General features: G+C 45.0%; 2 protein-coding genes across 2 annotated transcripts; both read left to right on the plus strand.

Annotated features, from left to right (window-relative positions):
* Window positions 1-6,447: 6,447 nt before the first annotated feature.
* eapp (e2f-associated phosphoprotein) lies at window positions 6,448-9,298 on the plus strand. Its single transcript, XM_030116810.1, has 6 exons — window positions 6,448-6,611; window positions 7,132-7,310; window positions 7,435-7,539; window positions 7,616-7,730; window positions 7,804-7,929; window positions 8,854-9,298. The coding sequence occupies exons 1-6, from the start codon at window positions 6,532-6,534 to the stop codon at window positions 9,149-9,151; spliced, it is 903 nt and encodes a 300-aa protein (XP_029972670.1). The 5' UTR covers window positions 6,448-6,531; the 3' UTR covers window positions 9,152-9,298.
* A 998-nt stretch (window positions 9,299-10,296) lies between these two features.
* Window positions 10,297-13,800, plus strand: sptssa (serine palmitoyltransferase, small subunit A). The gene is made up of 2 exons (XM_030117343.1): window positions 10,297-10,460; window positions 12,764-13,800. Exons 1-2 carry the CDS (start codon window positions 10,358-10,360, stop codon window positions 12,865-12,867), a joined length of 207 nt encoding a protein of 68 aa, XP_029973203.1. The 5' UTR covers window positions 10,297-10,357; the 3' UTR covers window positions 12,868-13,800.
* The last annotated feature ends 2,320 nt before the right edge of the window (window positions 13,801-16,120 follow it).

The raw sequence follows: 16,120 nt of genomic DNA on the forward strand, positions 1-16,120 counted from the left end.
GAGTGGAGTAAAAGATGGAAACGAACCATCTGCAAACACACGGGCCTGCGGTTCGATCCCCAGAGTCAGAGGAACATGGGAAGTGTGAGGAAATAACAAGGGACCCAGTCATTTAATTTGACTTCATGGAGAGCCGTGTGTGTGTGTGTGTGTGTGTGTGTGTGTGTGTGTGTGTGTGTGTGTGTGTGTGTGTGTGTGTGTGTGTGTCAGCAGGATCACAGCTCGCCGACATGGGCCGATAATAAAGTCCCCACACTTTTTACAAAGAAGGACGGATGGAGGGAGGTGGGGGTGGGGGTGGGGGGTGGGGGGCGGGGGAGGGGCAGGTGGGGGTGGGGGTGGGGGGGTGACGGACGTGTGCGGCTCATCTGAGGTGGCAGAAGATAATGAAGCTCGGCCGTCTCGCCTGTTTTGCGGCGCGGCCGACAGGTGGAGCCGACACCCCGACAGCAGCGGGGCGACCTGGCAGAGGAGCCCTGCAGTGGGGGCGGGCGAATCCAACGCACCCCGCTCAGGAGGCTGAAAGGGGAGTTACGGCCGAGTTTTATCCCGCGTGAATGTTTTCAACCAGAAGCGAACATGAAAACATGATGGCGTCAGTCGTGGGGTCGAGGAGCTGCTGCAGTGTAAATCGTCAACCGTCCACATTTAACGAGCATTCTGGGAGAAAACAGAACTTTTGTGTCGTTTTGGAGACTCTGACAGGCTCAGCTAACATGCTAGTGATGTGATATGTTAGGAAGAATCATACTTTGATAATCGCTTTGAGTCTGGCTCATGGAGAGAGGCTCAGGAGATCTAAATCACACACGGGGAGAACATGCAAACTCCACACAGAAAAGATTTGGACTGTATTCAAACCTGAATCTTCTGGCCGTGAGGCGGAAGCACTTTCCACTGCTCCACCTTAAATGGTCACAGAAGACAGGAAATCGGTGTAAAATATATATATTATTGATAAGTTCACATCGTGTTGAACTGTTTATATCATATTTTGAACACCGAGCATGAATGTCTTGAAAGCTTCAGCATTTAGCGGGGTTAGTATTTTGTTTACGTCTCACAGTTAAAGGGAGTAGAAACACACTGATAGCAGGTTTTTACCGTCAGCTGCTGCCGATGCCGAGTACCGATATGAGGATTGATTAAATACCTTAAAGCCCGAGTCATGCTCCATACACAAACCCCTTACCATGTAGCATTTAGCGTGTAGCTTGTAGCATTTAGCATGTAGCATGTAGCATGTAGTGTGGCTCAGAGCAGCTAAACTAATGCTCGAGGGTCGCTCGGGGTCATTTATTGATGAAAGAAAGCAGCTTCCATGACGTTGTTGCTGTGCTGCCGTGTGGTGCCGTTAAGCTAGCATGCTAACGTTTGCTTTAATGCGTCTTTTCGCCTCCCATCTCCAGAATTAAACCGAACATACAGACGCTCGGCTCTAGATGTGACCTCAGGCTTGTCACGCTGTGAGTATTTGCCGTTTCTCCGGCGTTTTGCGGCCGCTTTCCTGCTGGACTGATGTGTTTCTGTTGCGTCCCGTCCTTCCCCGTCTTCAGCAAGGAAGAGACGGCGCTTTGCTGGAATAAGCGTCAGAAATGGAGAAATGGAGGGATTGGTATTCCGAGCAAGCCCTGGGATCCTCCGGCTGTGACGTTCCCAGCTGAACCTTCATTTGTCGGAGCGCGGCGGGTCTCGGCGGGACGCGGCGCACGCCGCCGTGTGACAGATAGACTGACAGATCCGTCCAGGTGAGAATGTAGAATAATGCAATCTGTGTGGACGGAGTCGGCGCGCCGGCTCGGCGGGAAACGGGGCCGGGCCGGAGATAAGGAGGTTACGTGTGAGGACCAATTTATTTTTCTTGGCAGGGTGGGAAGCTCCTCCGAGACGCGTCTCACATGTGGAAGTCTGGGTAATGAAATCCGCCCCAGCTGTATTTACGCGCCGGGACGCCGAGGTCCGGGAGGGCGGCGCCGAGGTGCGGCTCCGGCCGCCGGCTGAAGCCCCGGATCCTCGCCTCCTGTTTGTTTCTGCTGCCGAGGAGACGGGAAGCAAGCAGACGGGATCTGCTCAGAAACGCCGACGACGTAGTTCCCGTTTCAAAAAGTGGCGCTTTCAGTGCAAACGGGGCCTGAAACAGTCCTGATACGATCCAGAGTCTTCTTCCTTCAGTAGCGCCACAGCTCATGAAAGAGAAGAAACAGAAATAAAGATTTCTTCCAGCCGAACTCTGACTTAAATAACCTGAACATTCCTGTTTCTCCTAAAGAGTCTGCTTTAATACGTCTTTGTGACTTTTTGAAATACTGTCAAACCTCACAGTCCTCAGCTGAGAGTCAGGGAGAAGCGTCTCCTCTAAATGTCTTCAATTTGCTGCCATTTTTTCTTCATCCAGGTCTTTAATGTCAGAGTTAAGTTATTTTGTTGATTTTTTTTTTTCATATTACGTCACCGTAGGACTGTATTGTTGCTGAACACTTTCATTAAATGGGGTCTTTTTGTTTTTATGTTGTGACTTAGCAGCATTTAGCTTCTGTAATCTTTTTTTGTTCATTTTTCAGTCATTTTTTTTTACTTTCTGTGGATGTCTTGATGCTATTTTAATCTTTTTTTGTTCATGTGTTTTATCAAATTTTGATCATTTTATACTTTTATATAATGTTCTGTATTATATGTTTATTTTTAAAGCATATTTCTGCTGTTTTTTGTCAGTTTGTGTGTCATTATGTGTTGATTTTGCAATTATTTTGTCTCTGAAATCATGTTATGAAGATAAAGTTTATGTGTGTATTTCCTTCATTTTTTTAAATATTTTTGTCCAATTTTGATTCTTTTGTGATTTTTTTTTAATTCCACTGTGATCTTATAAGGTCCTATAGGAGTTATTTGGGAGATATTCTTCATGTTTTTACGTGACTTTTCTCTTTGAGATAATTTTCCTTGATTTCTTCATTTGCTTTTGCATTTTCTGTTAATTTTTCCTTAATATTGCTCATTTTTTAAACTTTTTGTGGCTCTTTGGATGCCATTTTAGCCTTTTTGTTCCTTCGTGCCGTGAAATTTTGAACTTTCTGTGGCGGTTTTTTGCTCATTAGCATCTTTTCACGTCACATTTGTGTTCCTCGGCAGATGTTTGGGATCCTTTCACGGCGTTCCCCTGCCTCTTGGTTTGTTTGTTTGCGTGCAGCAGGTGACGGCAGCCTGAATCTGCCCTGATGGAGGCCGTGTTGATGCCTCCATTCAGCGCCGAGCTGCTCTGACCTGGTTACGCTTTTTTCTTTCGTTTTTGAATTTTATTTTTGTGTGCTTCGACTCTGAAATCCTCTCGTCTCACCGTGACACGTCCCACCCCGCCGCCGCTGCCGCCGCCGCCGCCTCCCCGAACAGCTTCTCGTAATTATCCCAGCCGCCACCCAAAAGTCTGTTTCTGGCTTTTATTGCGGGAAAATTGCTGCGTATCGCTGAGAATCCATTGAAAGCTTCAAACAAAGACGAGGAAAAGCAACTGTGGCTGCGGCCTGGATTCCTACACACACACACACACACACACACAGACACAGACACACACTGTCCATTGTCTTGTGCTCTATTATCAAAGCCAACAGTGTGTGTTGTTCCCTCCTGTGTGTGTGTTTTGCGGCGGCGGCGGAGGCGACACCCAGTGGGAGAGCCCGCCTGCCTGCAGAGGGACAGATGGGTGTAATTATGTTATTTTTACCTCCTCCAGGAGCCGGCTGCCAGCTCGGGGAAATTAGCATCACACCTGTGTGTAATTGGCTAAATTAGCTTGTCGAGCAGGCAGAGCTGAGACAGAGGTGGACGGTGGCGCGCGTGCACGTGCGTGTGTGTGCACGTGTGTGTGTGTGTGTGTGTGTGGGAGGCAGGTAAAATTAGAGTGGAGTTGTTTAGTGGAGAGAAGAGGCTGCTGTCAGGGGGGCGGGGGGGGGGCGGGGGGGCGGGTGGGGGGGGGGGGGGGGGGGGGGTGTCACACCTGCAATGGAAAATGTCACCGGGCGTCTGCGCACACAAACACACACTCTGACACGCAGTCACGCAACAGAAAGACACGTTAAAGGACAAACTGCGGCGAGAAAGACACAAAACAAACAACACACACCGGCAGACAAACAAAAACACGGGGAGACGTAAACACACAAACAGTGAGGGAGAGCCGGGAGACACACACGCACACACACACACACACACACACACACACACACACACACACACATGCGCGTGCGGAGCTGTGATACCTTCCAGCAGTGTGTGTCAGTCATTACTCGATATTCCTGTGAAACTAAACCACGTCGACGTCCTGCAGTCCGGAGACTCTCCACCGCAGCTCCAGGAAGGCGGCGGCTCAGACAGTCTGTGGAAGTCCCGCACGATGGCGGTGGACAGTGAAACCACTGCATGGACTCAGGGACACTGAGGAAAACCATCGTCTGTCAACATGTTTGATGCCATGGTCTGTCGACACTTCATAAAGTGTTTATCTGCAAACACTTGTACAAACCATTGTCTGTGAACCCTTCTGAAAACTATTGTCTGTTTATACCTTCATGAAACCATTGTCGGAGAACACCTCTGAAAGCTATCTTCTGTCAACGCTTCTGACAAACATTGTCAACACTTTATAAAAGTAAATGATGTAAATAATTCTCAGAGCCACTGTCTGTCAGCATTTCTGAACCCATCATCTGTGAGCACTTTTTAAATCCATTGTCTGTGAACATTTGTGAAAACCATCATTTGTTGACCTTTCATAGAACCGTTGTCTCTCAACATTTTAGGAAACTATTTCCCTCAACACTTCTGAAATCCATCGTCTGTGAACATTTCTGAACGCTTCGTCAGCTGTGGATCAGTGGGGAGAGCAGTCGTCTGACGATCGGGATGTTGTTAGTTCGATTCCTGTCTCTGCATGTCGAAGTGTCCTTGGGCAAGACACTGAACCCTGAATTGCCCCCGGTGGGTGAACTGAGCTGCCTTGCATGGCAGCGGCCTCCACCGGTGTGTGGATGAGAATGTGATAATGCGGTGTAAAGTGCTATAGAAGTGTCGTCCATTTAACATTTTAGCATTTTGAAAACTGTTGGCTTTAAACACTTCATAGAACCATCGTCTGTGTACACTTCTGGAAGTATTGTCTGCTGACACTTTACAGAACCTGTAAATATTTCTTGGAGCCATTGTCTGTCAGCATCTCTGAAACCATCGCCTGCCAACACTTTATAAAGCAAATCTGCAAACACTTGTAAAAACCATCATCTGGGTTCACTTTTAAAAAGCATTGTCTGTGAACACTTCTGGGAAGAAAAAGTTTTTCTGCTGTTTGCAGTTAAAGATGTTTGTGTGTTTTGTTTGTGTTTACCGTGAAATAAAAAGAATAAATGGGGAAAAAAACATGATTCCTCTTGTGAATGTCTGTTATACAGCTGTTATTATTAGGACGACTTGTTCTGGTGATGATTTCAGATTCAGGTTTGAAAATAATCCGATCATGTTTGGGAAGAACCGAGCAGAGCGGAGCCAGCAGGCCGATCAGAGCTGTAATACCACTTCATTCCACCAGGATGTGCAGTGAGTGCATGTGACTTTATGATCGTTTTATTCTCTTTTTGGCCTTGATTTGGTGAATTTGATCTGTTGTGGTTGGTTTTCATGTCCCAGTGCTGCAGTTTTGTGACATTTTGCATCTCTCTGTTTGATTTGCTTGATGTTGTTGATATTTAAAGGTTTCTGCATCTGTTCATGTCCCAGTTTGAAATAACCTTTTCATCCTTCAATTGAGCCTTTTTATCTTTTTAAATTGATCAGTTCATAGGATTTATAATGTAAAAAGGTTTCCAGACCATCTTTATGTTATGTATCATGATAAACATCAGAAGTTTGTGTGCAGCTAAACATGTGTGATCCTGATGGGGATTTATCCTGCACGCTGTTCTGTCTTCAGGTGCTTCCCGCTTTGCGTCTCCTCGTGATTTCTGACAGAAGCTTCATCCTCCTCACCTCTGGGAGGAAAGGCCTCCTCCTCCTCCTCCTCCAGCTCCATCACTACATGGCTGATCTGTTGGCTCCACCTGGTGGCAGCTGTTTGTAACAGCAGCTCATACTCTCAGTGAAGAAACTTTAATAATAATAATAATAATAATAATAATAATAATGTGGTTATTGCTATTATCATTATTATGATAGATTTGATATTAACACAGAACCATAGAGCCCTGTCACCCAGTTGAGCTAATGAATGCAACCGTTCGGTCATATAAATACAAACAATAAGAAATATTTTTTATCCTGAACATAAAAACAGACTGTATCTTTTGTTATGGGATTAAAAAAATTGTTCGTTCATGTTTGATAGCGTTTCTTCCGCCTCCCTCCAGCAGGTGGCGGAACTGCTGTTTAACGAGATTCAAACTTCCGCTTTAAACCGGAAGTGAAAAAGCAGCGGAGACGGTCGCATGTCGCCGCCGGCTCGTTGGCGTCTCATTATTTTTGCGGTTTGAGTTATTATTTTTTTGAAACATGAATAAGCTGTGTGGATCGGAGGAGGTGGACTCCTATGAGATCGAGGAGCCGAGCGATGAGGAGCGAGCTGCCAGCAGGTGCGAAGCCGACAACAGGGCGGGTTTAGCCGCGGACGGCTAACAGGAGCTAAATGCTAACATGTAAACAAACTAACGTGATGCGGAAGGTTTACAATCTTTGTTTAATCGATGTGTTTGTGTAGATAAATTATCCCGAGTAAATCAATAAAAGAAATCGGTATTTCTTTAACTTATTGGTTTAGTTAGTTTTCATCGGCACCTTCAGTTTTCTATTTTTTCTTTTAACACATACAGAATTCGCTATACTTACATTTTCATTCATGTCCACATATAAATCCCAAAGTTTCTGTTCTCATTCTTGTAAGTTGGATAATGTTTTTTTCAGGATCGTGACTTTGATTTTTTGAGGATGTTTTTTTTTATTCGTGTGTAAAATAGATGTAATGAACAAAGTATTTAACGTTTCAATTCAGGTCACCTTTGTAATTTTGAGCTGTTAAATAAGAATCCATTTGAAAGGTGCATGACGCGTGCCAAACTGTCTTGTTTTGAATCCATTTCTGCCGTCGCCTCTCAGCTCGGAGGACGAGCTGGAAATCCTGCTGAACGGGACGCCGGAGCAGAAGAAGAAGCTGATCCGAGAGTATCTGACCGGGGAGAGCGAGTCGTCCAGCGGGGACGAGTTTGAGAAGGAGATGGAGGCGGAGCTGAGCTCCACCATCAGGACCATGGAGGGAAGCTGGGGACCAGCAGCAGGTAGCTCAGAGACGTCTCTGCTTCCACAGCACGACAGTTTTCTGTGTCCACTGTGTTGTCATGAAAATGGGATTTTAGAAGCAGGAGCTGGATGTCGTTAACGTTGTGGTTTGTGTCTTCACAGAAACTCCAGAGGGGGGAGGAGGAGGTGGTGGTTCTGGACCTTCAAACCCTCGAATGTACGACAAAGTGTACTTCGACTCGGACTCGGAGGAGGAGGACGCAGCGGGTAACGATGCACACCGAGCCGATGTGTCTTCGTACGGACTGTAACTTCCTGACCGAGTTTCCGTCGTGTGGAGCAGGAAGCTCGACGGGCCGGCGGCGGAAACAGCGCGCCATCCCGACCAACGACGAGCTGCTGTATGACCCGGACGAGGACGACCGGGACCAGGCGTGGGTGGACGCCCAGAGGAGACGGTACGCACGACGGTGGCTTTTTACCCATAATCCTCAGCGGCAGGACACCACTCAGTGCCGCTTCTCTGTGCAGGTACAGCAGGAAGCGGGCCGGCCCCAGCTCTCAGTCCCGGTCCCGCCAGGCTCAGGGGTTACCGAGCAGCGACGCCGTCCTCAACTGTCCCGCCTGCATGACCACGCTGTGTCTGGACTGTCAGAGGTGAGGCGGGGGGGGGGGGCTCCTGATGGTGATTGTTAGTTTAAAGGTTCCATATAGGACAACAAATTCTTATGTGCTGTACTGTATCGTATCACATTATATGGCATTTTTGTCACACTGCATGCTGCAGTTCAGTCCTGCATCAAGCCATATCGCACTACATCAAACTGCATTCAACTACTTCACTCATATCAAGCCTTATTGAACCGTATGGTGGTCTGCTGGGTATCGTGACTCATCTATCAAGGTCCGTATCATCATGATTCCCCTATGATTTTATAAGACACATTAAAGCTCGTGTCCGGAGTTTTGAAAGAGAGAGGTTTTTTTGTCTCAGGTTCCGCCCTCCCTCTGCTTTCATGAGCGACCAAGCCACGCTCCTTTAATTGTGCACGCTATTATCTGTCGGGTGAAAATGAGAGCCTCCGAGTCCTACAGCATCCGACAGGTTTAGATGTTTACGGTGGATGTTCAGCAGACAGTGGATATATCCGAGGTGAGCGCGGCGGCTGCTGCGGAGCTAACTCTCCTCTGACTGGGCGAGCGGCCGTGCTCTCTGGCTTCGTGCACACTTTGATTGACAACACGAGAATGCGGAAGCTCGAAATCTATTGGCTGACGCTGACCGGCGCTTTTTCGGATAACATGGGGGTCTATGAGACGAAGGCAGGGCTCATAAATACATTTTTATATTGCTTTATGCTAATATTATATTGTAGTATCGACCCAGACTGACACATTTAAGCTCTGTTGAAAAATGATACATACGTTGGAAACGAAGGAAACTCTGGACACGAGCTTTAAGAAGACTTTACATCACTAACAAAATATAAAAAAAGACTCAAATAAACTAAAAACAGTTTGGTCCTGTGTAAACACACAAGTGAAAGGAATTGGCTCCGTGACATCTGACTGTCTCTGCAGACACGAGAAGTACCGCACGCAGTACCGCGCCATGTTCGTCATGAACTGCACGGTGAAGAGGGACGAGGTGCTGCGCTACAAGAGCCAGCAGGACGGGAAGCGGCAGAGGAGGAAGAGGAGGAAGGGCGGCGGGGGCGGGGCCAATCCCGACCAGGCCCCGCCCGACCCGGCGCCGGCGGGCATGGACGCCGACGAGACGTACCACCCGGTGCGCTGCTCCGAGTGCTCCACGGAGGTGGCGGTGTTCGACCGGGACGAGGTGTACCACTTCTTCAACATCCTGGCCAGCCACTGCTGAACGGACTCTCGCTCTTTTTAACCCGACACGTCGGAGACCAAAACACGGACTACTGCGGCTCGGACGGCGTCCGTCTGGATAAAGTTCCAGAACATCCCGAAGGAGCCACTACCACTTTGTTTGTATTAAATTGAACTCTGCTGAGAATTCTGTCAGTGCCTCTCATTTGAATGGATGTCTGAATTCAGTCAACAAGTTTAAAAACTGTAAATCAGTTTTTTTTTTTTAAGTCACATTAAAACAGATCATATTATTTTTTTCAATTACAAGTGCAGAAGTTAATTTAATGGCCCATTAGGTTTTCATTCATACAGTTGTTTCACCACTAAATGTCATTTCACCAGTTTTTATTCATTTTAAGTTCAATAAATTGTTTTAAAAATATAATAAACCACTGAAAGTAGGGTTGTCGAATGTAAAGTCCCTGGACCAAAATCAGCCTGCAAGAGGCTCCAATCTGGCCAAACCTGCAAGCAAATTGTAAAAATTTCAAAGAAAACAATTTTTTTGGAATAAATAAAAATAAATTTCAATTTCTTGTGAGATGCAGACAAAACACAACACTGAGACTTGAACAGTCATATCAGTGATGCTGCCATGAAAGAGTGCAAACTAGCAGTAATCGTCCTTTTCATCACGTATACTCTGAGCCTCAAATGAAATCTCTGATGGCGGTGCTTCACTGGCCTGGCCCTCTGGAGCTGCAGTAGACCCTGAGCGTTTGACACCACTGAGGTGATTTTATCTGCAAGTCATGTACTACTTCTTAAAATAGAATAGTATTGCTGAGGACTTTAGCAATATTTTTTTCAATCCTGTTCCTTTTTGAAATGTTGTCATCTGTTATCTAGGAAAAGAAATCTAAATAATGTTTTACTGCAGATGTTTTACTGCAATGTTTTACTGCAAACATTTTATATTTTGTGTTATATTACGTTACATTGCGTCGATTTATATCGCATTATTTAACGTTACATTACAAGCGTACTGCGTTAGTTTGTGAGATTAATTTTCAACTACATTTTATTCTCTTCCTTTATTTTGAAAACCGGATGTTGGAACTCCCCGTTTACGTCAGAGTCCCCGCCTGGGATGCTTCGCTGTGATTGGCTGTGCGCGCGTACCGCGTGATGCGACGTCGCATGTGGGGAACCGGAAGAGAAGCGGAGTGACGCCCGGAGCCGAAGTGTTTAAAAGTTTGTTCCGATGGCGCTGGGAGACTGTTGGAAGCAGCTGTCCTGGTTCTACTACCAGTACCTGCTGGTGACGGCGCTCTACATGCTGGAGCCGTGGGAGAGGACCGTCTTCAGTATCCTTTCCTTTACGCCGCGGTTCAGGAGCTTCCGGGGGCTCCGCCGACATGCTAACAGGCTAACTAGCAACAACGACACTACTCAAAATCCACCAACTTCAGTGTTTAAAAGTATTCACGTGATCTAATCTACACTTATAAAGTAATTAAACTTAATAACAACAGTAAAGCAGATCGTGTCAAATCCGGATTGTATATTCTGTTTGAATGCGAGCGAATGTGACTTATGTTTCACAAAACAGTGGGAAAAAACAAATATTCTAAAATGTTCACGTTTAAAATGAAAGCCGTATTGAACAGAATGACCGTAGTATTATAATGAAGTTTATTTTTCTCTCTGGGATGCCCCCAAATCGTGTTGTCAGTGAAAAATCCTTAAAAGCTTGAAGTTCAAAGCGGAGTTTGGTGTAAGAGGATGTAACGAAGCTGCTCACAAACGTGGCAAGTTTCACAAAAAGTACCAAAGTTTTTGCTTTCTAATGAACTCCGATGGAAGGTATAATTCAATCTTCATCAGAAAAAACAGAACCTATTGTTCTTTAAGTCAAATTAGTTTGTATAGGGCTGATTAATTGTTAAATGTGTTCAAAGCCCAATGTGGTTTTGAGTGTTTGACCATTTCTGAGAACTGATCAGTTGATTTTTCCAGTATTTTGATTGTTTTTCATAACTCAACTTTTTAAAAAGATAGAATAATTAAAAAAAAAGTTTAATTTTGGGAAGGTACATCGTTTTTAAATCACGTTATTAATCAATCCTGAAGTTTTCTGTTAAATGTGTTCTCGTTTGAATGGACTTCTGCAGCTTTCATACAGGACAGATTTCCATGTGATTTTGTGGTTCCTTCTCAAAGTCATGGTGGTTTATTTAATGTGCTAAATGTTACCTGTAATATTGGAACATGTGCTTGTGTTGGCTGTGTCTGCAGGTGATGTTTGAAGTGAGCTCAGGAGACTTTTCACCGTGGCACTGAGGTTAATGATAACATGTATAATTAAAGTGTGCCATGTTTGTGCTGTCCAGCTGTGTCCTCTGCAGTAAGCTGTCGGTATCACGTTGTGTTCATGTTGTATCGCCTTCCCGCAGTTGGTGTCTCGCTGTCGACTCCCCTCGGGGTCAGGTGTGTGTTTGTACGCTCCTGTTTGTTATCAGTCTGCATCCCGTCAATCGTTCAGAGGTAATGGATCTCCTGAGGGGCACCGGATCCCCGAGGTTCTCACTGAGCAGAGACCGAGTTCATCTTCGGTCAACAACTCAAACTCTGAGTTTGTCGTATAGATTTTTGGTTGTTGTTTTTCTTTCCTCTTGCTTTCACCACGCGGTGTGTTTTCCTGTTGTGGCCGAGCCTTTTTATGTTCATGTTGTCTTCCTGTCATAGCGTTGCATCTTGCCGTGTTGATTCGGGGTCGTCTTAATGCACAAATTAAAACCCAGCTCCACGAGTTCCTGTTCTGCTCCCCTCTGGGAGAACATTGTTGCTGTTCCCATCACCAGATGTTCAGTCCATTTGTTCCCCACGTTCCTTTCAGCAGGCAGTGGATGCTAGCACGCTAACTGATGCAGGATTTGAAGCTTTAGAAAACGCTACACTCCTCAGCATTAAGAAACATCTTGTGATTACCCGGGATCTTCCTGAGATTCGGAGTATTCCTGCCGCAGCGAGCGTAATCTGCATTTTATTTTGAAAAGTGGAGGTGTTCTTTAGAGCCGTTTCTCTCAGCCGTTCTGTTCCGTTCACTGAACGCTCGGCTGCTGACGTTACACTCTTGTGTGTGAAACGTTGTGTTTAGGTCCAGCTCGGAACATCGCCAATTCTTCCACTCCCTCACAGTCACAAGGTACCGAAGCACGGCGCCGTTTGATTTGGTACTCTGTAGTACCCATGGAGTGCGGTCGCTACCTATAAAAGTACTGAATTCTGTCCCCTCCCTTGTCCCTGGTTCCAGTGTCGTCTCGCCCTGCTGCAGTCGTCCTGCCTCCTCTCTCAGGACGACTCCTCACAGCGTGGCGTCTGTTCTGTCTCAGTTTAGCGGTTCCTGTGACGTCCGGCTGTTGTCTCGTGGTGCTTCGCTGCATCATCTCGCTGTAGCGGTTCATCCTCTCTAGTTTCTGACGTTCCAGTGAGGTTCCATGTTTTTCTGAGTTGTGTGACTTTCTGGTTGTTTTGTGTCTTTGTATCGTGTTGTTTTGTAGCTGAGTTGTGACAGTCGCACACACACACACACACACACACACACACACACACACACACACACACACGTTGCCCGCGGTGTGCTTCCTCCTTGACTCCGCCCCCTCAGACTCCCTGCTGATCTCGGTGGCGGGCATGGCGGTCTACACCGGCTACGTCTTCATGCCGCAGCACATCATGGCCATCCTGCACTACTTCGAGGTCGTCCAGTGACGCCCGGCGCTCCGCCCGCCCCTCCACCCCCCCCTCCGTCCACCTCGCCCCCCCCCCACAGAACTTTCTCCTCCTCCTCCATCTGGTCCGAACTCCTCGGGACCGCGACGGAACTGAACGGCGTGGGACTGAAGACGTTAACGACTGTAGGTGGGCGAGTGTTTTTAAACCAACGGGACCGTTTCTGTCGTCTGAAGTGGGGTAAAAAAAACAGAGACGACTTCTGCAGGCGTTACCACGGCGACAACAAGATGCCAGAGGCTAAATCATGAATCCAAGTAACTGGTTGTAATAAATCATCTGCACCTTAATCAGGTCTTTTTTTGGTTGACTAAATATATTTTTCTTTCAGACTCGACTCACTAAAGTCTTTCTTTTGATACACTGTGAAGTCTAACACTAAGATGTCCGACACTCTGAACTGTCCTCGAACGCCACCTGCTGCTGCTAAACCAGCCGCTGATGCTAGATGAAGCTGAAGACTCAGCAGGGGGGTTTATACTGAGGATGAAACAGTTTAGTCTTAAAGGATGGAGAGATTCTCTGATTGAAATAAGTCGGACCGCTCCGATGATTCCTGACGTCCTCTATAGGAGGACCTGAACCTCAGATTGAAAACCTTTAATCTCAATGTGCGGAATTTGTTTAAATTTCTGTTGTTTTTTCTGGATATCGTGTTGTTTCCTCGACGTGTGACTCGTCCTTTAACTTTCCCCCGTCGTGCTGCGGTTTGGCCTCTGCACGGTTTCCTGGGATCCCGTGTTCGATTCCCGATGCAGAAAAGCTGTATTTTTCTCTATGGTGTATATAATCTTGTATACATATTTGTAAAGTTTTTTTGTAGTCAGAGTTGAATATTCCTGTTGATTGTGAGCTACTGAAGCTGAATCCTGTCCTCCTATAACTGGGATCATTAAAGGGATATTTCACGAAGCCCAGACACTTTTTCTTTCTGCTCACTTGGACAGCGATTCATATGTTCATTTGTGGAAGTTTCATTTAATTATCTTCATTTATATTTCTTTGGAATAGGTCTGCGCATCATAGTGGCTGTGCATCTTTAGTCTGACTGCAATATGTTAATATATCAGCATATTTTGAAAGACTGATAAATTGGTTTTTTTTATTTGTTTCGAGCACAATTTGATTGTCAGTGTTCAGCAGTAAACAAAAATCATTACAATCCAATACAACAGCAAAACACATATTAGCTCGAAAGGGAGTGGGATGAAGTCAAACTTATCTCCCACCCCTCTTCACTTAAACTCTTTAAAGACATTACAACCTTCATTATCACACAATTATGTTCACAGTACAGTTTAACACGCTTCCTTTTTTATAGACAAGAATCATTCTCCGTAATATATTTTTCATTTCTTTAAGTTGCTTTTTAAATAATTTCATATTTGGACATTCCTTGAGCTGTCTTCCCAGTTTGTTCCACAATTTTACCCCTTGAACTGAAGGACAGTCTTTTCCGTTGATTATTTGCCCATCTAACTTTAAAATTATGTGTATGTTGTAAACTATACCTTACACCTACTGTTTTAGAAAATAAAAGTTGGATGGTTTTTGGGAAGATTGTCCTTACTTGCCCTAAATACCATTTATACAGTCAATAAATAAATATCTTGAAATTTTAATTTAGAATTTGCAAAAAGTATGTTTGTATGTTCTCTGTAATGACACCATGTATTATTTTTATTGCTTTCTTCTGTAAAATGACAAGAGGGTGTAATGCTATTTTATAGTTATTTCCCCATACTTCTGCACAATAAGTAAAATATGGCAAAACTAATGAACAATAAAGTATACGCAATGAATTTCTATTTAAATCATGTTTTGCCTTATTTATTACTGAAATACTTGGTGAAACTTTTCTTTCAACATGACTTATATGTGAATTCCAATTAATTTTATCATCTCTTAATACTCCTAAGAATTTTATTTCATTTACTTCTGCTGATCTGCTAATTCACAATGACAGAACTGCAAACAATTTAATGAAAGTGCAACAATTTTGAAATTAAGTATTAAACAGAGAAAACGGTTAAAAAACGTAACAGCTCAAATCAAGACATAGTGAAGAAACTGCTCTAATTCTGATGATTAAGTGATTTTGAAGTTAAATGTAGAAAAATAGACATATCTTAAGACAGAATAATGTCAACAGAAGATTTTTTCATGTTTTTTCCCCTTATTCCATTTTTTACTCTCAATGTGCACTTTTTTTTTAATTTTATTTTTCCCGTTTCCCTTTTTGCACTACCCTTTTTCCACTTTTTGAACTTTTTTCGCCATTTCCCCCTTTTTCTCATTCCTTTCCTTTCCCGTCACATCTGACCGATTTTTTTTTCCTTTTGAAAATGTTTCCAGCATTTGTTTGTCAGGTCAGTATTGTCTTCTTTAAACTACTTTCTAAACTATTTCTAACTTTAATATAATATAAGTTATTCTTGAACATCTTTGCGCGGCATGGAGCTGCGGTGAAGAGAGGCTTTTCTGGAATACCTGGAGAGAATTAAAAACAGTCATAGTTTCGTTGCCGTTCGTTTCGGCAGTGTTGCTGTTGTGTCCTCGCGCGCAGCGGCTCTCGTGCTCATGTGCACGTTCACCGTCTTCTGTGTTCTCTCCGCGGCTCGAGGGCGACATGCGCCTCGCGCCGTCCTCAATGGCGGCGGGCACGCCCACTGCGCGGGCACGCAGCTGTCGGTCCGTTTGAAGTCGTTCGGCGTTTCTGCGCGAGGGCGAAACTCCGCGGGGGGTGTTAGTGTTGGGGGGGTGGAGGTGTACCGTGAGTTTAACAGTGGAGTTTTGTGCGCGTGTTGACGCACAAGCTGCAGAGAATTCACTCCATCAATATGTGTTTTTCCTCCTCTCTAATAAATCTGATAACCCGGGCTTGAAAATACGTGACGCGCGTGGAGAAACCACGGAGCTCCTGGAACAGCCTCCTCCTCCTCCTGCTGTTCCAGGGAACACACCCCTCCTCCCCCCATCAATGGGAACATCACATCCAGCACGTCTCGCGCCTCTCACCCGGTGTCACGTTAAGCGTCCGCATGCGGGGCCGGAAATGGAAGCTCGTCTTTTCACAACAAATTAACAGGCGGACAATTTTTTTGTGTAAAATTTTTAAAAATCTAAAATGAGACTCAATACTAGGACAATATCTTCTAGTAACATAAAGCACAAATAAAACCAAAATAAAAGGTTAAAAAAGAAAATATTACTGATTAAAAATTGAATAACA

The sequence above is a fragment of the Salarias fasciatus genome, chromosome 19 (genome assembly GCF_902148845.1).
Source record: "Salarias fasciatus chromosome 19, fSalaFa1.1, whole genome shotgun sequence".
Classification (NCBI taxonomy): domain Eukaryota; kingdom Metazoa; phylum Chordata; class Actinopteri; order Blenniiformes; family Blenniidae; genus Salarias; species Salarias fasciatus.

Coding starts and splice junctions, on each gene's coding strand:
- eapp (XM_030116810.1), top strand. CDS start 6,532: ATGAATAAGCTGTGTGGATCGGAGGAGGTGGACTCCTATGAGATCGAG. Junction 6,612..7,131: donor GAGGAGCGAGCTGCCAGCAG/GTGCGAAGCCGA, acceptor GTCGCCTCTCAG/CTCGGAGGACGAGCTGGAAA. Junction 7,731..7,803: donor GTGGACGCCCAGAGGAGACG/GTACGCACGACG, acceptor TTCTCTGTGCAG/GTACAGCAGGAAGCGGGCCG.
- sptssa (XM_030117343.1), top strand. CDS start 10,358: ATGGCGCTGGGAGACTGTTGGAAGCAGCTGTCCTGGTTCTACTACCAG. Junction 10,461..12,763: donor GTGGGAGAGGACCGTCTTCA/GTATCCTTTCCT, acceptor CCGCCCCCTCAG/ACTCCCTGCTGATCTCGGTG.